The sequence below is a fragment of the Polyodon spathula genome, chromosome 5 (assembly GCF_017654505.1).
Source record: "Polyodon spathula isolate WHYD16114869_AA chromosome 5, ASM1765450v1, whole genome shotgun sequence".
Classification (NCBI taxonomy): Eukaryota; Metazoa; Chordata; class Actinopteri; order Acipenseriformes; family Polyodontidae; genus Polyodon; species Polyodon spathula.
In genome coordinates, this window is record NC_054538.1 from 74,766,327 (window position 1) to 74,790,488 (window position 24,162).

The 24,162-nt window shown below is 38.2% G+C and overlaps 1 protein-coding gene across 3 annotated transcripts in view; it reads right to left on the reverse strand.

The window, feature by feature from the left end:
- Nucleotides 1–7,625: 7,625 nt before the first annotated feature.
- LOC121316310 (thrombospondin-2-like) overlaps nt 7,626–24,162 on the reverse strand; it is a 36,795-nt gene continuing 20,258 nt past the window's right edge. The window contains exons 16-23 of one of the 3 annotated variants that reach the window (XM_041251326.1): nt 21,226–21,344; nt 20,387–20,621; nt 18,981–19,208; nt 16,547–16,818; nt 12,310–12,407; nt 11,331–11,470; nt 10,900–10,930; nt 7,626–8,437 (exon numbers count right to left, since the gene is read on the reverse strand). In XM_041251326.1, the coding sequence (XP_041107260.1) occupies nt 8,434–8,437; nt 10,900–10,930; nt 11,331–11,470; nt 12,310–12,407; nt 16,547–16,818; nt 18,981–19,208; nt 20,387–20,621; nt 21,226–21,344 (1,127 nt within the window). In that variant the 3' untranslated portion in view covers nt 7,626–8,433. The other 2 variants (XM_041251329.1, XM_041251327.1) reach the window with 2 other exon arrangements.

The window sequence follows — 24,162 nt, forward strand, 5'->3', positions numbered from 1 at the left end:
AGCCCAGGGGTCACAAGAGGGGTTAAATGGACGTCCCTGACATAAAGCCCAGGACTACCATGTTTTGTGTTATTTTGTTTAATAAAGTGTTCAACATCACTTTAAAACTGCAGCTTTCTGTCTCTTTCCTGGACTCTCAGGATTTAACATCCATTACCTGCCAAACCACATCTTTAATAAAATAATTTCAGCAATCTGTATGGGTCTTCAGCTACGGCCCATCTGCCTCAGGGTAACTAAGTATAGGTTTCCAGCAATGCCACATCTGCCACAAGACATGCAGTCTAGGCCTCCTGCCATAGTCTAACTGCCTCCTGACAACCAGCCTAGGCTTCTAGCCACGTGGCCCCTCTACCACTGCACAACTAGCCAGTGCCTGCTGCCAAGCCACATTTCCAACAACGCAACTGCTTCAGGCCTCCAGCAATGCCACATCTACAGCGTCGCAACCCATGGACCAGTGACTGCTAAACAACTCTCTAGTGGTGTACACCACTGGTTTCAATGGGAGAAAGTGGCAACCTCTGGCCAAATCCACTCGTTTGACATCACTGGGTAGCTTGAATATTGTGTGAAAGTTTCTGATCCGTCTTTTTTTATCTACTGTGTCTACAGTGCAACAGCATGTACTTTGAGATCTACATCTATGGTGCATTGCTGCATTTTGTCCATTACAGGAAATCTGATTATATGATTGTTATTCCGTTCAACAATGTAATGACATTTTTTTTTACACCACTGGTTTCAATTGGAGTAAGCGGCAGCATCTACCAGCATGTAGGCATATGGTGAATATGGGTAAAATGGCAGTATATACTGGGAACGCAACAAAAGGTGCAGCACGTTTTTATTGCACACCTCCAGTTTTGCTCAGGCCCAGAAATAGTGTCCTTTCATAACTGCAGCTTTATGGGATGCTCACCAGTGATGCTACTGCCCATGTGACACTCAATGGCTCTCATTTGTCAAGCGACCTACATGTTTCTGTATTTCAGCAACTTGTTGCTTGTTAAGACAATCAACTTTCATGTAAGCAAAAGTTACCGATGCATACCAACCTAAAGGTAAGGTGCTTTCCATTTACGGTTGCCTGGATCTGTTCCAATAGCTTAAAACCATTCTTGTTATTGTTTTAAGTTTGGTATTAATGAAGCTGTAGAAAAAATTAATAAATATTGAATTAATCAAAACATACTTTAAAATTAGTTTTTAGTATTGTGTGAACGGGACCATTGTGTTAATTTGAGAATAACTCATTCAAGAAGAAATGTTTAGCTGGAATCCTTTTCAAATTCGATTCATTCAGTTGAGATGATGATCATGTCTCTGCAATTGCTGTTTTTTGGGCAATTTATAGAGGGTACCAGGTAAGTTACTGTTACCAAAATCATAACAAACTTATACAAATGCAATGGTACCAGCTGAGAAGAACAATTGTTCTGTTTCAATCAAATTTGTATTCCCTAATTTAAAGACCACCTCACCATTGCAACCCACGCAGTGACTGAAGCTCAGCATGTTCCTGCTGTCTTGCTAAATTGCTTATTTTTACCTGGCAAACTTAAGCAGCAGATGTTGCCAAGCTACTAAACCCTGGAGACAAGAGTTCAGCATGACTGGTCTCGGCCTGGTCTGGCTCTTGACCATTACGGACCACTGGAGCAGTGAGGCGAACCGGCCTTTACTAAGCAAGCCCCTGAGTATATTTCATGAATCATATTTATGGAAATTAAACCATGAAAGGTAACATTTGAGAGCATTTATAATAAAAGCAGATGTGCAGTTTAAAAGTATTATAACAGCTGTAGCTCAATTATTATATTGTACTAAACTTGTTTTGCTCAGTACCTCTATTCAAAGAGAGATACAGCAAATCCCTTGCCTTTGTTTGCAAATATCCTAATTAGTGGAAATATATTCTCTTATTTTTACGATTCACAAGATCCATAGATCCTTTCCAAGAGTTATAGCTGGGGTTCTATCCAAAGCACTCATTCTCCTCAGGTTTATACACTCCTGAATGATTTAGCACCCGATTGCACAGTTTATTTCCAAAACTAACATGAAACGTTATGAGCCCCTGAATTAACATTCTGAGTTGTTTCTTTCTTATTTGAAACATGAAGTTATACAAAATTTGCCATGAATCAAAAGGTTAGAAAATCTGGATTCTATTGCCTTTGTCAAAGTATTAGTGTATTAACTTATTGAGATATTTAATTAAGGTGACCAGATTTTTAAGTCCTTAAACTGGGAGAGTATGGAAATATTGTGAATAACTTCCAGCGTCCCAGCTACGGAGAAACTCTAGGGTTTTTCTTTTCACTTTGGCCATGTTTGATTTAATAATATCATATTGAAAGTGAATGCAGAGATAGTTAGAGTGGAATATTTTACTTTCAATTTTTTTTTATGATTAAATTATCTTATTGTCTTTGTAATGTCATTTCTATACAACAAGTATAGTTACAGTAGTAATTCAACAAATTTCTGAGATTTTGTTTTATTGCCAATTACTTCTGCAAATCTAGTCCCTTTTCTGCCTAAGAAACTGCATCTTCTCTCTTTAATTTTCACTTTCCATCTTGCTCTGTCTCTATCTCCATGCTATTCTCCAGTGTCCAATCTGCAAACCAGGCCCTTCCTGTATGAAAACAGTGCACTGCGTTGTAAACATGGCATGGTGGTGTGATATGACAGCGTTGATTTCTGCAGCTGTCGCCTATAGCTACACACAAAAATACAAATATCATGGATGAAGAGAAACACTCCAACACAATACAAATGGTACCTGTATGAGCCGTTATTGTTTGACTACAGTAGTCTAACCTGTTCACACTGCCAGAGTGATGATCCAGTGATATCCAGATATGCACGGCCATTTACAGCAGGCGTCGTTTTCAAAGAAATGGTTGAAGAAATTGACCCAAACTCTGCTCCTTTTCAAAGACTGCATTGCAGTGCAAAAACTGTGTCAAGAAACATCGAGGATTTAAGTGGCTATCTTTACAGTGAAACTGTTCAAGCGGCAGTAGATGCACCGTTTGTAAACGAGAGCACTGACCACAGTGACGAGTCAAATAATAATTTCTCATTGTTGTGTTAATGTTGACGCAGGTGAAATTCATCTCGAGTTTTTGAGCTTAATTGAAATAACCGAGCGTTGTAATGCACAAAATCTGAGTGAAGCCATCGTTGGTTGTTTAGAAAATGATCGAAACAAGTACCCTGTAGAGAAAATTGTGGGATTTACATCGGACGGGGCATCTGTAATGCTAGCCCAACGTGAAAGTGTTTCAAGGCGATTGAAAGATCACTATGGCGATTTATTTGTCCAGCACTGTATGACTCATTGCCAAGTCTTAATGGCTAAAGACGCTGAATCAGTCATACCTGACTTTGTGAAAAACATAATCAAAGTGACACTGAGACATTTCAGTGGGGCTGTAAGAAAAAAGGAGTTTAGACAGATCTGTGAGCTGAATGAAGAGGAATACTCAAACCTGGTTAACTACAAAAAAATTATCTGGTTAAGTTTGGCTGCCTGCATTGAGAGGTTTGAGTTACTACGGGATTCTCTAGTGCAATACTTTGAGAGAGAGGCATTTGGGAATGGGTCACCGAGTTATAGAACAAGTTGACAGAATATCCATGACATGCTACAATCTCCTAAATTCATTCTATATCTAAGTTTCTTGAATTGGGTTTTGCCACTTCTCGTATCAATGAATCTAGCGCTGCAGAAAGAGAACTCAAATCTATACAATGCATACTTTTCTCTGGAGAAATACTGCAAGGTAATTTTGAAGCCGTTTAAACAGCCTTCAAATGAGGATTCTACACAGGAATCTTTCATAACTCCAAGCGACCTGTCTATCCCTAGTGCCAAGGTCACAGAAATACTGAGGGAGTGAGAGAAGCAGCTCTACTTACCAGAAATGGAGATTGCTAAGGTAAAAGCAACATTCATTGAATATGCAAAAAAACTTGAACAGGCATTCAAGTCCAGGTTTCCTGAAAAAGAGCTGGTGAAATGCATGCTTTATTTGGACCCCTGCAACCAAAAGTCACCAGTCTCAGAAATTCAAAAACTTGCTGCAAGATTTATAAAGCACATTAACTCCAGCAAAGTTGAAATGCAATATACATTGTACTGTGAGGATGAGGCTGTGAAGACACTTTTCAACTCAATCTGCCGTGGCAGTGTCGTTACCAAATTATGGTGTATTTTGTTTAAGTCAAGTAGTGAGGATGAATACAGTGAACTAGCAAGGCTGTCACTTCTTTTACTGACACTGAGCCCTGACACCTGTTGCTGCGAACGAGGCTTCAGCCACATGAACTCAATTAAAACATCCACAAGGAATAGCCTTGAGAACTGTCGTGTTGATGCATGTCTACGTATTGCAACTGCAACAACAAGCACAAAGGACTTTGACGTGGCTGCGGCGGCAAGGTGCATTCAAAAATACTAAGTGAGTTCAATTTATTATTATTATTATTATTATTATTATTATTATTATATTATTATTATTATTATTATTATGCCTAGATAACTACTGTAGCTATATACAGTTGTGTTGCTCTTCATTGATATTCGTGTGCTTAGCTCCTCTATATATATATGGGAGAATGTGCTTTAAATCGGACTGTGCTCTACTGTTTGCTATATACCCCCCATGTCCATCACTGAGTCCGGTAATTTTGTTAAGTGTCCGTCATGCAACTTGGTGGTACCGACCCCTGGTTCCACTTAAACAATCAAACAATGAGGCTGACTCTCTGCTGCTCCAAGATGGCCACCAGCCACAACACACACATGTAGAGCCTCTGCTCTGCCGCAGTACCAAACACGTTTCACGTAAGTGGGCAGCTAAACCCTGAATTGTATTCAGGGAGCTTAGCAAGCCAGCTGGTCTGACAGAATGATAGAGGGTGTGACTCTAAGAGTCATTATAGAGACTTTGCTGCAGAGCTCTGCTCCCAAATTCAATCCTGACTGCCCAATGTGAAGGGATTCAAATATGTTGTGCAAGCCCTATATAGGGCAGGCATTATATTCAAAAGACATAGTCTTCAGATTGTGAGCATCTTTGCAGCTTGCATTAAGGATACTCGCACACATCCAATCCATGCCACATCATGTGGGAAGTCATCTATTACAGTATTTATTACTGACAATGGAAACCATATGCCAATGTTATTAAATATAAGATTTCTAATAAGAATGATAATGTGTAATTTTCATCAAAACAAAATAGCTTGCAGATACTAGAATAGAACATACATTTTAAATAACAGTTTTTGTTTTTTTTTATGTGGCAAGGTAGTGTAAGGTTTTATGTGGAAACGTGTGTCGTCAGCCATCCGCTTCTTTTCACTCTGCAGGCTCACCATGTGGCCACCTCAGAGCTACAACGTCGGAGGACCATGCAGCTCTAGGCCGCTTGCTGGCAGGCCCGCAGGCACCTGGCCAGTCTACAGGGGTCGCTGGTGAGCTGTGAGCCGCGGACAAGCTGGCAGACTTCAGCCCTCCCCACCATTGGGTGCTGCTCGGCCAATTGTGCACTGTCCCCTGGGAACTCCCGTCCATGGCCAGTAATGGAACAGCCTGGACCTGAACCGGTGGCCTCTAAGCTATAGGGTGCATCCTGCACTCCATGTGGAGTGTCTTTATTTGATGCACCACACAGGATCCCCCTCAATATCAGCTTTCAAGAAGACCATAAAACAGTATTCCCTGTAAGAAGAAACAGAAGAAGTAACAAAAGTACACTGAAAAAGGCACTAGCTGAAACATTTGTCCATTTGAAGTTTACCCCCAATCCTTGTAAGTCACAGTTTATCTGTGTGACAATGACAGTTAGAGAATTAACAGAGCGTGTAGTTGGTGAAAACAGGAGCACACTAAGTTTAAACTATGTATTCACTGTAATTACAATTATCCATTCTTGTGCACATCACAGCCCATCTGATTGCTTCAGTATCGATACCCATCAAGGCATCCTTAGTTGAGTGTAGTTTCTTCTTTAGTTTTACCATGCACTTGGTCCTCAACAACTCTTAATACAAAGCAAGCAAAGATTATTGGTGAATAATTGAAAATAATGTAATAATAAAAATCTTTAAAAAGGTGAATACCTGAACATGTACATTCTGTGCACACATACTGTACACATCTAACAGGAAAATAAAACTATACACCTGATGAACATAAAATAATATGCCACCTAGTTAACATAATCTAAAACATACAATGATTACACTGAAGAGAGAAATCTCTTGGAAGATATACAAAGTGTAGGTGAATGCTGTGATCAGTCCAGATACCTTAATGTTGGTGCATCTGTTGTAAAGGACCTCCAATTTCATAACAGGAGATTTTTTCTTTTGATTAATGTTATTAAAATGTTATTTTATTAATTATGATGAAGCAGTTTTCAAGGATGGAACCGTGTTAAAATGACATGATAAAAACTGGCAAAGGTTCTCAGAAGACAAGATATAGCAAATTATGTCTTCTGAATAATAAACCCTGTTCGATCTGATCCTTTATGCTGTACATTTATCATCCCCATCCTGCTACCATCAAGATGACGTTCCCTTCAAAAAAGCTTCTTCACAGCAGACCACAGTCACAGCACTGCGTTTTTTCACATGGGACAATTGGCTGGACTGTAGCATCGTTCTGAGATCTCTAAAAGTTTTATTTTCTCTTGCCGATTATGACCAGTTATTTATTTAGTCTCATTTTCAGACAATTGTCAACCTGTAAAGAACTCTTAGATGTTAAGATAAGTAAATACATTGTGTTAGGTGTCTCTTCTGTCATCTCCAGGTGTTTCTGTTATAAGACACACATATTCACTTATAACCACATAAATAAATATTGTACTCAGGAACTACTATTATTTATTTTATTTTTTTAAATTGTGTCTTATGTTCTACGCACAGTGTGACATCGATATAACATGTAATAGAATTGTGACAAATCCCTAACAGTGATTGATAGTATCTCATATGTGATGCATAATAATAATAATAATAATAATAATAATAATAATAATAATAATAATAATAATACGTTATTTAATAATAATAAAAAGACTGGTTAAAAAGTCTTCAATACCATATTTAACATATTCATAGCCAATACAAGCAGTAACTTAAAGAAAATCCCTTCATAATTCATTTTTTCCTTTCACTCCTTTAAAAGTTGTTGCTGTAAAGTAGTACTACAGTATATACCAGACAACGCAGTATTACAGCTGTGGAACAAACCAACCTTTTTGGTTGCAGTCAGACCAGAAAATAAAACAAAAGTTACGTAATTGATAGTTTATTATCCTATTGTTGTATCTGTACTTATAGAAAAAAAAAAAACGAGGGTCTTGTACTAAACTGTTTTTTTGTTTTTTCTTCTTCAATTGTAAAATTTCGTCTGTGTAAACAAATAAATAATTATTTACAATCCTTGGCAAAAAAAAAAAACTTCACTGCTTCCAACAAAACAAAAAAGGAAAGAAAACATACATAATTTACATAGGAAAATATGATACAGTCTAAATATTAACATCTTCACCCCCCATACTTTTTTGTTACCTTGAAAAAAAACTTCACTTCCATTATAACTGGTACATTTAATGAAACCCATCCCTGTTAATTTAGGGGTACAAAAGAAATCAGGTTTACAGGACAAGATTCAAGATGGCAGGAAAGAAAAAAAACTGCTGATAACAATGAAAAGCTATATAATGTGCAACAGAGCTGGAGCATTGTGATGTGGTTATGGAATACAACAGATTCTATTAAAATGAGCCAAAGTCCCTCACTTTACCAAAGCAGTAAATAAGAAGATGAAGTCAGATGTAAAGCCCTCTAACTGCATGTGTATCCTTACAACACATACACAAAACACAATCATACTAGCTGTGGTATCTGGATTTAGCAGATGATACTATCCTTTTAGAAAGCAGGCTTATATACAGCCCTTAAAGAGTCAAAAGTTCAATAAAATAACATAAACAAAGAAACAAAGTGGTTGTAGTACTCTTCAATAATCCCTTTTACAACGACAGCTGTCTCTTCTCAAATAAAGGAGAGGTACATTCAGTTTTAAGGTGTGGTGTTTAGTACAAGATGACAGTTGGAATAATGCTAGTGTATCTAGAAAAGAGAAACCTTCTACAAATCAGTCCACTCCTTTGGGATGAAGCTCAAGCTCAGGGCCTGTTGCCGCACATTGGAAGGCAAAGTTTCAGAGCATGGAATTCACCATGGCGACTCTTCAGCCAAGAGAAAGAGAAAGGTCTGTCTCGAGGGCAGGGCAGGAGGAAGTCAGGAGATAGTAGGGCTTGAACAGGATCTTGCTGAGGTGACTAGGTTGCACAGCCTGTACAGTACTCCCCCACTTCTGCAGCAACCAAAGCTCAGTTATCTAGAGGAACGAAGTTGAAAGTTCAGTGATATTTACTATAGAAACAATCTTGGTGTGAAGATTGTGGGTGAATGCTTTTCAACCCAACAGGCAAACATATAAGCGTGCTGTGGCATACAAAATACACAGTGCTACTATTTCTGTGGAATTATGGGTGAAACCAGCAATTACCAGAGAACTTAGGCCCTGGTCACACACCTTTGAGAGACTCTTTAAGGGTGTTTGTAAAGATTCTTTAAAAAGGCAAGTAAGTTCCAAACAATCTTTTGAACAGCCAAAGATGAATTCAGACCATATTCATAACAAACGCAACAATCTTTACATGAGGAGCATGTTAAAGTGAACAGAGCACATAATATTGCGTCTGTGTAGATGTTCATGGTCCTGTGCATGTACAGCTATGCCCAAAAGTTTTGCATTACCTAGAATTTTAGATTTAAGATTGAGATCTTTAATTTAACATCATGTAAATAAAGGAAATGCAAAATTGTACTGCAAAAGTACCATAATAGTAGTATAGTATTTCATGTTAGATTTGAAAATGTCAGTTTTTTAAATTTGTCAGTTTTTCGTTAAGTGCATAGAAAACTATAAAGCGGTATGTAATTCAATATGTTAACATAATATTATTCAGCAGGTTTTGTGGGGAAAATCCATAGGTATTATTGAGTATACTTGTTAAAATGGCGTTTCCATTCTTAAATCTATGAGACTTGAGATGCTGTGATGTTAATTAAGTCTTTCCCTCAACTCAAGCTTCTCCCCAATACATTCTTGAGTGATCTACTTCAAAAGGCCTCAATATTGGTAACAGGGTCGTAAAGATTTTAATTGGGGGAATGTTTCTGAAAACCAATAAACAACTTTATTCCTGTAAAGGGTTAAGAAAAATGACACGTGGTGGATACAAGGTGCCATGACTCTCCCATGAAATAAATAACACTGTTCAAATGCAGTGTGGCGAACGTGTAACAATTTATTTGATTAAATTGTTTTAGAATAATTTTAATGAAGAATCTTGTGGATGCAAGTTTAAGATTTGTTTAAGTGTTTTCACAGTAACATTTTAATGTTTATTGTGTTTTAATGAAGTTTAAAGTGAAAATAATTCTTAAATTATTTTATTTTAATCATTGTATAACGTGTTTAACATGCTTGTAAAGGCAATTTAGTAAGGAGAATAAAAGTGAAATGTGTATCCTTCTACAATCAATATTATTTCAAAATGAAGTTTTATTCTATATTATCTCTCCGAGGAGGGGGGAGTTACCATTTTAATGACGCACATTGCTTGTATAAAAGTTAGTGTCATTAAAACTGTAAACCAATGAAAGAACTGATTTCGGTCAGGGATAAACTTTTCGTGTTGACCTGGAAGTGATGGAATCACCAAAGTAAACTGCTTTTGGGCGCTATATTTAAAGCGAAGCAAGCATGAACTTGCTCTCTTGTTCCGATAAAACATTGCAAAGAAGTAAACTCAGAGCCATCGGTGGAATGCAGACATCCTCCCAAGATGCTGACTCTACATCCAACTGCAACTGCATGTTTCCAAGAAGACGAACTGCATTCCAAACTTTGTTTTTCAACAACGAGCACATTTCCAGAATAAGTATTACATTTGAAAGCCTTTAAGATTCAAGTAAAATACTATGTTTGATAATATCTACATGCAAACTAAAAGTAAAAACATTTAATACAAAGTAACCTTTTTGCTAAGATTACAGACAAACAATGTTACTTTGATGTACAGTTGAAACAAATTAATACTTTAACTGAACTGATGAAAACAACAACTACGAACATTGGAGCCAACATTGAATGAGTCTGTGTAACTAAAGTAACTAACTTTACAACTCAATGCTAAATGCAATTGAAAATGCTTATGAACTGAACTTGTAACATAATGCAGCCTTCATTCCGACCAACACAACAGATGCTGCTTCACACTGTTGCTTCATTATCCTTTATACTGAGAAATGAATATTAAATAATGATGCTGCTTCACACTGTTGCTTCATTATCCTTTATACTGAGAAATGAATATTAAATAATGATGCTGCTTCACACTGTTGCTTCATTATCCTTTATACTGAGAAATGAATATTAAATAATGTTTGTATTTTACCAACATAGTGGGGAAGTTGCCTAAGATATTGAGGTATTCATTTTAAAATATTATATCTTATATATTATATTGACTATGAAGCAAAATTAGTTAATTATATAAGGTAATGCAACATTTTTGACCATAGCTGTAGGTGTTCATCAAAAGCCTTGCTTTTCAAGACTTTTGAGGAGACTATAAAACTGGTTATAATCCAAAAGACAATAAGCGTGCAAGCAGATAAAACGTGGTCTGATAATTGCATTGTTTGTTTGCTGTACAAGGAAAAGTATCCATAATGACAGGCACCGATTTACAGCCAAAAGAAATTGTGAAAAACCTCCACTTATTTTACCTGATGAATACCGTGGGAAACTCTGGCATATCTAGATATTGGAACAAAGTGGAAATGATATTCAAAATTCATAATTTCATTTTACAAATTTCATGCTATTCTGTCATGTATATGTCAAATCATTAGCATCAGCTCTTTGAAATTATTTTTTTTTTTTTGTTTTTTGATCTGACATATAAATTGACTTTTGCGTTAAACCTTCACAAGAGCTATATCTGTTATTTCTGCAAGAGCAGTGTAACAACAATTAAAGTGAATAATACAATACCGGTCACCAAATGCGACTGGATTTAAATGTGATCATTTTTCTTTCAGAATGACACCTAGTACTGTCCTTGGTTGTTGTAATGTGCACAATATGAACCTGGTATCCATACAAAAAAAAAAAAAAACTAAAAAAACAGAGTAAAGAAATCATCTTAAAAACTTACCTCTGCACTCATATTTCAGGTCTGAGAAGAATACCAGCTCTTGAGAGAAGACAAACAGCCCTAACCTTCCACCTGCAAATGTCTTGTCATAGATGGGGCCTGAGTCAGCCATAATCTGCTTGCCTTCATACACCACCACCCTAGGAAAGGTGGAATATTAATATTATTCAAACAGGTATCAGTCAGCTGATAGAGGAAGCCTTTATGATATTTATTGAGGCACCACAAGCACCTGTCTGGCTCCTCTAAAGAGTACAACAGTAATCAACTAACTCTAACCCCAACCCCAACCCTAACCCTAACCTTGGTATTCGCACCTGTCAAGGAGATCCTCTGAGTACAACAGTAATCAATTAACTCTTACCCCAACCCCAACCCTAACCCTAACCTTAACCATAAGCACCTGTCCAGTTCCTCTAAAGAGTACAACAGTAATCAACTAACTCTAACCCCAACCCCAACCCTAACCCTAACCCTAACTTTAACCATAAGCACCTGTCCAGTTCCTCTAAAGAGTACAACAGTAATCAACGAAGAGGGGATTGGTATTTTGAATATTGTATTAAAAACAAGCAAAGCAACAAAGGTGTGTTAGATCATTTACATCTTAGTTAGCCAATGACTGAAATTTCTAATGGTATCTAATGGTCTTTTCCAAATATGATGACATTTCTGTGTGTTATATATGGGCTGTACTTCATATATTCAGTGCACAGTATACTTAGATAATAGGATTTTATAAAGTTTACTGTAGTGTATTTTCCAGGATAGTATACATGGGTTGTTACACAAGGCTGCTCAGTAATGTGTACTATACATGGGGGGGGGGGGGGGGGGGTCAGTTATATATGACAAATTACTGCAGCAAATGATCTAATTATAGACTTTACATGCAACATGTTCAGTATATTCCTAGAACTATATTCTTATCTTATTCTTATCTACACATTATTGTAAAGTAATCCTAGCTCGCTCTAACCTGATGAAGCCAGTCTTTGGTCTGTGGATCAGGTGCCACCTGTAAGCCGTGTAATCCTTCCAACCAATATTCTTAGGGTCGTGCCACAGGGTGCGAACCTGGAGGCAAGTAAAACAGTCGGCATTTCATTTCAGATTTCAAAGAAATGTCAAATTTGTTGCATTAGTATAATGGTTTACAGCAGGATAAAAGCCTCAGCTTTAAATCTGTTATTTCCCTGGTACAGGGGAATCTATTGTGACCACCAAAGGGATTGTGTAAAATGGTTTTAATAGAGTGCTTGTGCTAATAGAGAACAGAGAGAGAGTAGAATTTCCAGTGGCACTGTGATAGGGAAGACGTGTGCTGTCTATTGGGCGCGTGCATAATCCTGCAGGAGGTGGTCGGGAGTCTCGCGGGATCTGCCTGTGAATCATGGCAATGACAGAGAGGTTGGCTGAAGGTGTGTCGCCTCTCTCTCTTCGATTGGTCAGGAGGCGGTCTTGGGGGGTCGATTGACCAATAAAAGTGACTCTTTGCTGTCCTTTCCTTCTTGCCCTTTAGGAGAAACGACAATAGGAGCAGGGTTCGCAAACCTGGAGTAAACAAAAATAAAACATGACCGCCAGTGTCTAGAACGAGAAAAGAGGGCAAGCAAGCCCGGCTGAGGAAGACAGACTCTACAAAAGGTTTAAAACTTTATTATGTACCCAAGTGGGACGTGGGCAGTTTAGCTGGGGAAGTCTGGGCAGCCCTGTGATAGCGAGGGAACAGCAAAGAGTAACTGAAACCCAAGCCGCACCGGACAGCGGAGGCTGTGGGACGCTGCAAGAAGCAGCACTTTTTGTTTGTAGTTTTGTTATTGTGTTTTATTTTCCTTTTTCCTTTCGCCTTCTGTTTTGAATATTATTTTTAGCACCTGCATGTGCACAATAAAATCCCTGACCAATGAATCATATCATTGTTGGTATTGTTCATCCGTGGTACAACGGTGCCCCCTTGAGCCTTAAATAAAATCTGGACGCCGGTGAGGTGAGTTCGTGCGTTCAGTGAAGCCCCACACCCTTCCACGGGCACACTGTGGCTTCCAGTGATGCTCTGTTTTTTATATGGAGATGGGCACTGGAAGTAGGTTACCAGACGTTTAAATTTCCCAAGAAAAGTTTTTTGTCTAAAAATCTAAAAAACGCTTGGTGTAAGCATTTTATCGAGAGAAAGGGATGTATGGTAATACTGGATGATAACAGATGAGTTTTCTAAAATAAGTGCGCATCTGAAATCAGGTGTCGTTTTAACAAAAACTGCTATTGCAAATTGAAATTGGAATCTGTCAGTTTTTTATATATATATATATATATATATATAATATATATATATATATATTATATATATAAATATATATATATACATAACAAAAAACCCACATATTATATCTATATATATATATATATATATATATATATATATATATATATATATATATATATATATATATATATATATATATATATAGTATATATATTTAAATATCAGGTACCCGCCAAGCCACTTTGTCATTACCATCTGGTGGGACAAAGCATGTGGGGTATCATTGCGCTCCTTTTGGGATGGGTAATCAATCATACTGATACTTGTCAGAATGGCAGCTAAAGGGTATTATTAGAGGATCAAAGTTTTAGCCCCTTTTATTCACAATTTTTTTTTTTTTTTTTGTAGGGCCAACTGGCACGACTTCACTTCAGGGCTTGTATCAGTGCAGAAGTATGACTTATTATACCTTTCTAAACAGCTGAGGGTCAGATGGTTATTATGAAACCAATTTTTTCACAACATGTCTAAATATACCTAAAAATTAAGTAGTTTGAATGCTAAAAAAAAAAGTTATAAAATCCACTCAAATAATTCTGTTTAGAAAGCACCTCATAAGTGTCATTCAGTGGTCTCGTTCCTAAAAATTGTTATGTTACAGGTGGTAGCAAAAACACTCTGGAACTAGGATCTGAAATAATTTTATAAATACCTTGCATGGTCTCGATTTTATACAACATTGTTTGACGGGTGCGGTTTTTCATTTCCTCTTTTTCTTTAGATTCTTCACTATATAATCAGTGTGAAGGAGTTCGCCATTCAGGAGATATTATTCTCTTTCTGGAATCTAACCAGCATCTTCAGTAAACAGTTTATCTATTTATTTTAAGTATTAGTAAGCATTGTGGGTTTTGCAAAGCAATTTAATAGATCTGGTCACAGAATATCACACTCTCAGTTGATCACTCTAGGACTTGTAGAACTGGAGAAATGATGTTTGAAGTGGCGAGTGTGAGTGGAGCTGCAGTGAACAGAGCCCAAATGTGGCTTCCATGTGTGGGGAGACAAGTATATAAAAAAAAAGCACTAATATTTTAACAGGTGTTTTTTTTCCCCTGATTTAATGTAAATCACTTATTTCTTCCTACATTTAACCAAAAAAAGTTCAGATTTCACTAAATAAATAAAGGTTAACAAACACATGACTTAAAAGTTGGAGTGTAAGCAAATATAGAAATACATTTGTTTTATTTGAATACGCACTAATGTGCTGTTTGCTTCGTAATGGACCAATCAGAAGTAAGGTCAAAGGTAGTGGCTATCGTACTGTCTCACTCACACAGAGATTAACAGAGATTAAAAAAAAAAAATAAAAAATGGACAATGAGAATTTAATTAATCAAGTTGGAAAATATAATGTTTTTTTATGATGCCAGTGCTCATGGTTATAAAGACAATAAAAAGGGCAAAACATGGCAAGAAATAGCAGAACAACTGGAAATTGATGGTACGTCTGTCTCTTTATCTCACCTTAATTTTAGTCGAAGTGATGGTGGAGCGCCAGGCACTGGTTTCATATTTCTGTAAAATGACGCTTCTTAGTTTTAATAATAATAATAATAATAATAATCTATTTTTATATAGCACCTTTTATAGTGGCCCACCATTACAAAGTGCTTTACAAAATACGAGACATCATTGACCAATAATAATAATCACATTAGCTCTTTAACAAGCTGGTGGTATTCCCCGAACTGTTTCCTTTTAATGTGTGTGTGGTGTACCTATACTCTATTTCTTTGTGTTTTATTTTATTTACTTTTCATGACTATCTACAGTTGTCGTTTTCTTATGTACTTGTGCTGTATTGGTGTCGTTCGCTCCTGGTGTGCATACTTTATTCGCCTCAAATTCGCTCGCGTTGTTTGCGTTCGGTGTGCTTAACCCTTTAGCTTCACATTTAGCTGGAAATTTTTTTTTTTTTTTTCTTTTGTGAAAACCCAGATTTATTTATTTAGATTTAATTGCTGAACGATAATGTTTTTCTTATTTATCTGTGGGTAAATGTTGAAATCGGCAAATTTGAAAATATTTAAGTTAATTTTTTCACATTTATTTGAAGAAATGTTAGCTAAAAGTTGAGTGGCCAAGTGTAAAAAAAATATTTATGTATGTTAAAAAAGGGGGGCGACATTTAAAAAGTTTGCACACCACTGGCATAGTGGATGGCATGATGGTGGTGATGTAAGACATCTGAAACAAAAACACATTGGAAATATGAAAAAGCACCAAGTTATCAAAAGTGACCAGCCATTTAAAGTGGAGATATCAAAAACACAAGCCAAGCTTCAAGAAACCATTAGAGAATTAACAAAAAAAAAACGAAAAACAGAAGGGAGACTACATCAAAACAAGGGCAACAACTCAGGTAAGACAGCCATTAAATGTATTTATCTAAATGCTAGACGTCTCACAAACAAAATGTTAGAACTTGAAGCTACTGCACTAACAAGTAACTTCGATGTGATATGTGTTACAGAAACTTGGTTATCTGAGAGTGATGGAGATGAATATATTATTAGTGGGTATACACTGTATAGGAAAGGCAGACAGGAGAGAAGAGATGGAGGGTTATCTCTATACATCAACAATAGTAACGACTAAAGCTAAGGTTTACAATTAAAAAAGGCAAACTGTGAAGGAATGAAACAGGAACTAACAGAAGTAGATTGGAGTAAAATAGAGACAACATCCACGGAGAAAGGATGGCTATTTTTAAAAAAATGCAGTACTAGAGGCGCAAAACAATTACATCCCAAAAGTAGACAAAACAAAATCTAAAACAAAATGACCAAAATGGTTTAATAGATTAATTAAAAAAAATATTCATAGTTCATAGCACTTTACATATATATATATATATATATATATATATATATATGAGACTCACCTGTCCAGGCGTATTTCCTGTGTGCCACAAGGCGTTTCTCAAGTTCTCTCCAGTGCCGGTGGTAGAGTTGGCCACTTTAAGCGAGACTCCTGAGTAGCCGTAGGCCCGGGATGGTTTATCTTCCCAGTAGGTCTGGGTGATCTGCTTCCACATGACCACATAAAAGCGGCCACTGGACTGGTAGCCAAAAACAAAACCTGCGTAGTCATCATCACGGTCCGTGTTCACATAGAAGGTGCCACTGAAGTCAACGGCATTGAACTCATCAAAACCTGGGAGGGTTAAAGCACAAAAACATGAGCCATCATAGCGTGATACTGTATATTGCACAGACTGGTCAGGTTTCCTTACTCTACTTCGCAGAGATCTTAAATTTATTTGAGATATCTAGTCTAATGGGAAACTAGTACTGTGTTCTTTAGGGGCTACTAGAAACCTACATGCACCTTCATATCTGCACAGACTTAAATTTTGCATTTTCAATGCAAAAAGCCTTGGAATATAGTATAATACAATATACTATAGTCCTGTAGCAACAAAAACAACTACAGTACATCTACATGGAAGCTTACTTATTTTAAAAACAGTTCTTTCAGCTATGTATTTTTGACATTGTATCTTTTTTGTTGGGTTTTTCTTTGTTAATCAGATATATGCGTGAAATGCGTTGAACTGTCACTGTAGTCAACATTTGTAAGGTTGGATATGTGAGTACTGACTATCTATATATATATATATATATATATATATATATATATATATATATATATATATATATATATATATATATATATATAGTACTGTGCAAAAGTTTTAGGCAGGTGTAAAAAAATGCTGTAAAGTAAGAATGCTTTCAAAAATAGGCATGTTAATAGATTATATTTATAAATTAACTAATTGCAAAGTGAGTGAACAGAAGAAAATTCTACATCAAATCAATATTTGGTGTGACCACCCTTTGCCTTCAAAACAGCATCAATTCTTCTAGGTACACTTGCACACAGTTTTTGAAGGAACTCGGCAGGTAGGTTGGCCCAAACATCTTGGAAAACTAACCACAGTTCTGTGGATTTAGGCAGCCTCAGTTGCTTCTCTCTTCATGTAATCCCAGACAGACTCGATGATGTTGAGATCCGGGCCATACCATCAATTCCAGGACTCCTTGTTCTTCTTTACGTTGAAGATAGTTCTTAATGAATTTCGCTGTATGTTTGGGGTCATTGTCTTGCTGCAGAATAAATTTGGGGCCAATCAGATGCCTCCCTGATGGTATTGCATGATGGATAAGTATCTGCCTGTACTTCTCAGCATTGAGGAGACCATTAATTCTGACCAAATCCCCAACTCCATTTGCAGAAATGCAGCCCCAAACTTGCAAGGAACCTCCACCATGCTTCACTGTTGCCTGCAGACACTCATTCGTGTCAGCCAAATATTTCAAATTTTGACTCATCAGTCTAGAGCACCTGCTGCCATTTTTCTGCACCCCAGTTCCTGTGTTTTCGTGCATAGTTGGGTCGCTTGGCCTTGTTTCCACGTCGGAGGTATGGCTTTTTGGCCGCAAGTCTTCCATGAAGGCCACTTCTGACCAGACTTCTCCGGACAGTAGATGGGTTTACCAGGGTCCCAATGTTTTCTGCCAATTCTGAGCTGATGGCATTGCTGGACATTTTCCGATTGTGAAGGGAAGTAAGCATGATATGTCTTTCATCTGCTGCAGTAAGTTTCCTTGGCCGACCATTGCGTCTATGGTCCTCAACATTGCCAGTTTCTTTGTGCTTCTTCAAAAGAGCTTGGACAGAACATCTGGAAACCCCTGTCTGCCTTGAAATTTCTGCCTGGGAGAGACCTTGCTGATGCAGTATAACTACCTTGTGTCTTGTTGCTGTGCTCAGTCTTGCCATGGTGTATGACTTTTGACAGTAAACTGTCTTCAGCAACCTCACCTTGTTAGCTGAGTTTGGCTGTTCCTCACCCAGTTTTATTCCTCCTACACAGCTGTTTCTGTTTCAGTTAATGATTGTGTTTCAACCTACGTATTGAATTGATGATCATTAGCACCTGTTTGGTATAATTGTTTAATCATACACCTGACTATATGCCTACAAAATCCCTGACTTTGTGCAAGTGTACCTAGAAGAATTGATGCTGTTTTGAAGGCAAAGGGTGGTCAAACCAAATATGGATTTCATTTAGATTTTTCTTCTGTTCACTCACTTTGCATTTAGTTAATTGATAAATATAATCTATTAACATGTCTATTTTTGAAAGCATTCTTACTTTACAGCATTTTTTCACACTTGCCTAAAACTTTTGCACAGTACTGTGTGTATATATATATATATATATATATATATATATATATATATATATATATATATATATATATATATATATATAAAATCTTGTTTTTTTATAGTTTTGTAACACTTACCAACAGCAATGCCAGGGTCAGAGTTCGCCGTCTGGACCAATTCTTTGCCCTGGTGGCGAACCACCCAGTTAGGATCGATCTGTGTAGTGCCCTTTGGATCAAGGTGCACCATCTGGAACTTCCTGAAGTCAGTCACACTGATGGCATTGTTCTCGGGGCAGACGTCAAAGATATCAGGAATGCTGTCGTTGTCAAAGTCATCCTTGCACACATCCCCTCTGCCGTCCCCTGGAGTAGAAAATTCAATCAGTTTATAAATAAGCATAGTATTCTCATGGCATCAAATCATAATATTAATGTAACATCACATGAAGTGCTTGGTGTAACACAGGCCATTCCAGATCAAGGGCTATTCAATTGATTGTAACCATTTAAATCAAGGGAAGTTTTGGATTTCCATATCCCTGATACACAGAATCTCATCTGTAATAGACCCCATAAACTTGTGTTAGTCAATTATATATCAAATGCCATGGATTTCACTTTTAACCATAATTAGGCTTCAAAACTCTGGTTGGTCATTATGTAACCTACAGAAGTGTTATATTCAACTTATTCCAATCTGACCAAATGCAATTTGTTTCAAATAATCCAAATAACAGCGAGTGACATGGGAAAGAAGATCCAAATAAGAAAAAAAAAACAATTGCTCCTAGATTTCCTTTCTTTGGAGCTGAGCCTAGTAATTAAATTATTAGATTTAAAAGAAAACTTGTAACTAAATACACTGTGTCTCAACATCCAGTTGTAGAAACTTTGAAGCACAGAGCACAGTACAGCATGAGAAAGATTTCCACATCTCTTTTCTAATTTTTGGACAAATCATCTTTTACTTTTCCAACCCTTAGCTTGCCAAGAGCCCAAAGGGACATGTCATCATTTGGTTTCCAATATTTACTGCTCTGCATCCCTGCTGTATCAATCCAATAGGAATACCACACCAAATCATTCCAATAGCTACTGGCTATTCATTCCTAGCTGACAGATAAATATAGTCTGAAAACTGTTGTGTGTTTTGTAATCCTCAGGGAGAAAGGAGAGGACATAGAAAATGGAACATCTTAATTTAGAGAACTCCTTCCAAAAAAAAAAAACAGAAAGACTGATTGCACAAAAGTAAAATAAGTGCCAAGTTCAACATAGGGAAAACCAATAACTGAGAAGATGATCATTGTGTCTTCAGAATATTACTCATTTTAACAGCAACAGCCTTCTACTTCATCTCAGCATGCTACAGTACTTCTGTGGACATTAAGGGCAGGATTTTCAAAAAAACAGTGCTATTGTATTGAACTTGTGGTATATGTTCTACTGCTTAATTATAATAAACTTTCAAACAAACATTAAAATACATTGAAATCCAAGAGGAACACACTCCTTCTCAAGGTATAGGTCAAGAGTCTCACCATCAGCATCCACCTGGTCAGCGTTAGGCACGAGTCGGCAGTTATCTCTGTCGTCGGGGATCCCGTCATTGTCGTCATCGTGATCGCAGGCATCACCTTTGCCGTCTTTGTCGTGGTCGGCCTGGTTGGCGTTAGGAATGTAGGGACAGTTGTCCAGGTTGTTCTGATGGCCATCTTCATCTATGTCCTGGTTGTTGTCACACTTATCGCCCACAAGGTCATTGTCTAAGTCCATCTGAAGAGAAAATAGGTACTTTATTCTACCGGTAGACAGGTTTCAACATTAGTTGGAGAACTTTTCTCAAATTAACAAATTCAGTAAAAACTTAATATTATAACACCACAACTAGAGTAAAAAGTATTTAAAAGTACCATGATATTGTACTGATCTTTCATTTAAATACAAATAATTTAAATTTTAAAACAAGCATAAGAATACAAGTACGTAGTGCTTCATTTTAAATGGACGCAGTGTGTACAGCAATATCCGATGTTAACCTGTTCTGTGGTGCATGGACCATGAATGAACAAAAAGGTTGTAAGAAACTACATTACATTCAAATGTAAGTCAGTCAAAGAATCTCGTAGTATACTGTATCTGTTCTTGCAAAACATTGATAGAATTACTTAGGCAATAACCTTAAATAATCTAATTACAGTTTTATAAAGATACATTACATGAACAAAACAACTTAGTACAATGTATACAGAGAGACATCAGAAGCTGTCAGATTTGTTATCTTAAATCGGTGTATTGAACTGGATTTTAACCCGGTCCTCCAGGGGTGAAAGGTGTGAAGGGCAATTGATTGCAAGCTGCCTTGCTGGTTTTACTGTACCTGATCAGGGTTGTGCAACAGAGGACAGTTGTCACATTGGTCACCGACTCCATCCAGGTCAGTGTCCTTCTGGTCGGTGTTGTAAACATAAGGACAGTTATCGCGTTCATTCAGAATCTCTGGAAAGAAAAATAAAACAATTAACACTTACTGAAAGCTAGACGAAGAAAGGAATTTGGAAGCGTTAATGGAAACAAGTAAGTAAGGTACATTTGTTCCAGCTCTGTGAGATTGATTGACTGGCGGCTTCCAGTCCGAGGTAGTGTTAAAATAAAAAATAAAAAAGTCTAATTAAAGCTGCTCCCTCTGTCCATTGATGGCATTTATTTAAATTATATGTATGAATATTGCATCATAAGTAACCATTTCAATGTTTATTTTGTCTACCTATTCGCAGATGAGACAATGTATATAGAACAAATAGCCTAAAATATTAAACAACTGCCCAGCTATAGCTTAACATATGGTATTTATAAGTATTCATCGTTTAGGTATTCTAACATGATACTTACATATCTATCTGCCTGTAGCAGGGCAGCTGGAAAGAACCCTACACACAAATAGAAGGGGCAGGACAAAGCCCTGCTAAAAATGTATTATTTTGTATATGTATTACGATTTATTTATTATATAAAAGGACGGTGAAAAGCTGTATGTTTTGTTATTGTTGATTTGAATGAATGTTGTGTTATTTGAACATACAATGTTTAATTTGTATAATTGTTTGGTTTGGATGTGGTCTGGCAGATGTAATGATAGTGAGAATGTGGCTGATGCCATTTATTGAACTATTGTTCAAGTGTTTGTAATTATTTTGTTAAATTCACCAGTATAAAAGGCTGCAGCTGTCTGCATTCTAGAAGGGGGTGTTTGAGAGGAGCGAACGAGGGGGGGGGGGGACAAAAGTAAAACAAGAAGTAAACAAACTAAAGATCTAGGATCAATGAAGGCGATTGCCCAGCCTGACCGGGGTGTTGTGTTCTCTGTGCGAGACTTTGTTTTTGTTTGAATAATTATTTTCGCTCTGTGAGAACTGTGTTTGTGAAACCTTTTTATTTATTTTTGTTTGAGTAAACCCGATGCCGCAGTGCACCTTTGCACCCGAGTTTCTGCCTGTGTGTAGTTCCTGCTTCTGGCTGACATCACCACTCCTCCATCCCAGTCACATGTGGTGTCCAGCGTAGAATTACCAGCGCCGAGCAGAAACGGTGGAGGGCTGAAGGGGCCCCCCTGTGCGGCACCTGTGGAGAGTTCGGGCACGACCGGGAGGACTGTCCCTACGGAAACTCCTTATACGAGGAGGTGTGGAACCAGGGCCTGGTTGGGGACGCTGCAGAGTGGTTCTGGGCTGTACACAAGACCCGGCTGTATCCAGAACACAAGAGGGGGGAGGCAGAGTGTCCAGCACAAGAGGGAGACGGTCCACTGTCTCCTGCGACCAACGGCGAGCTGCAACAGTCCCAGGAACTGAGGGGGAGCTGCACTATTCCCCAGGGATAGGAGAGTACCTGCTGCTCCCACCTCCATCACCAGGGGATGACTGCCTGCCCCTCCCACCTCCACCACCAGGGGAGGAATGTCTGCCGCTCCCACCTCCACCACCAGAGGGAGAAGTGGAGCTCCTGTCATCACCTCCCAAGGGTCCGCTGCTGCTATCGCCTACCGAGGGACGCTGCAGCTATCGCCTCCCGTGGGTCGGTTCATGCCCTGCATTGCCTGGGGATGCCAGGCTTGCTCTGCATCGCCTGGGGTTGCTGCCTGTTCTCCGCCACCCAGGGTCTCCTGCTCGCCATCACCCTGGAATGCCTGTATGTCACCGCCCGGGGATGCCTACATGACACCGCCCAGGGATGTAGGCACGACTCCGCCCAGGGATTTCTTGCCACCAGCAGCACTTTCGCTACCGGAAGTAGTATGACCTGAGCCCCAGAAGAGGGAGATACTGGCTACGAAGGGGGGGGGGGGGGGGGGGGACGGACGACCTCCACCATAGCCCCGACCACCACCCCTGTGCCACAGCCTGGTGCAACCTCTGGTCACTGGGACAGACACCCAGGTCGTGGCACAGGTGGTTGCCTGCTCTGCTCCCCCTGGTTGCCCAGACATCACTGCATGGTCATCTGGGCTCACACCTCTGTCTGGGGCTGCAGCGGACCAACCCTCCTTCAGGAATGGGAGAAGGAGGACAATATGGGACTTAATGGAGGGTGGATGGCTTTCCAGGGGGAGGTGGCAGTTGGGGCCATAAGTGTTGCGGACAAGGGAGGGGATGTGTAGCAGGGCGGCAGGGGAGAGCCCTGCACACAAATAGAAGAATGTATTATTTTGTATCTTTATTGTTTTGTACTATGATTTATTTATTCTATAAAAGGACAGCGAAAAGCTGTGTGTTTTGTTATTGTTGATTTGAATGGATGTTGTGTTATTTAAAAATCTGATGTTTTCTTTGTTATTGTTTGGTTTGGATCTGGTCTGGCAGGTGTGACGGTAGCAGATCGTATCTGCCAGACATCTCGTGAGAATTTAGCTGGCTGTTTAAGTGTTTGTAATTATTTTGTTAAATTCACCAGTACAAAAGGCAGCAGCTGTCTGCTTTCTAGGAGGAGGCGTTCGAGAGGAGCAAGAGAGAGAGAGCGAGAGAGCGAGAAAAACTAAACTAAACAAGAAGTAAACAAATAAACTTGTGTTTCGTGTGCGAGACTTTGTTTTTGTTTGAATAATTATTTTTGTTCTGGTGAGCAGTGATTTTGTGAAACCTTTTTCATTTATTTTTGTTTGAACAAACCCTGTGCCACAGTGCGCCTTTGCACCCACATTTCTGCCTGTGTGTAGTTCCTGTTTCTGGCTTGACGTCACCACTCAGCCATCCCTGTCACTCCCTCATATACGGTTGTTTTGTAGTTTTATCCATTATCTCAATTTAATGAGATCTACGTA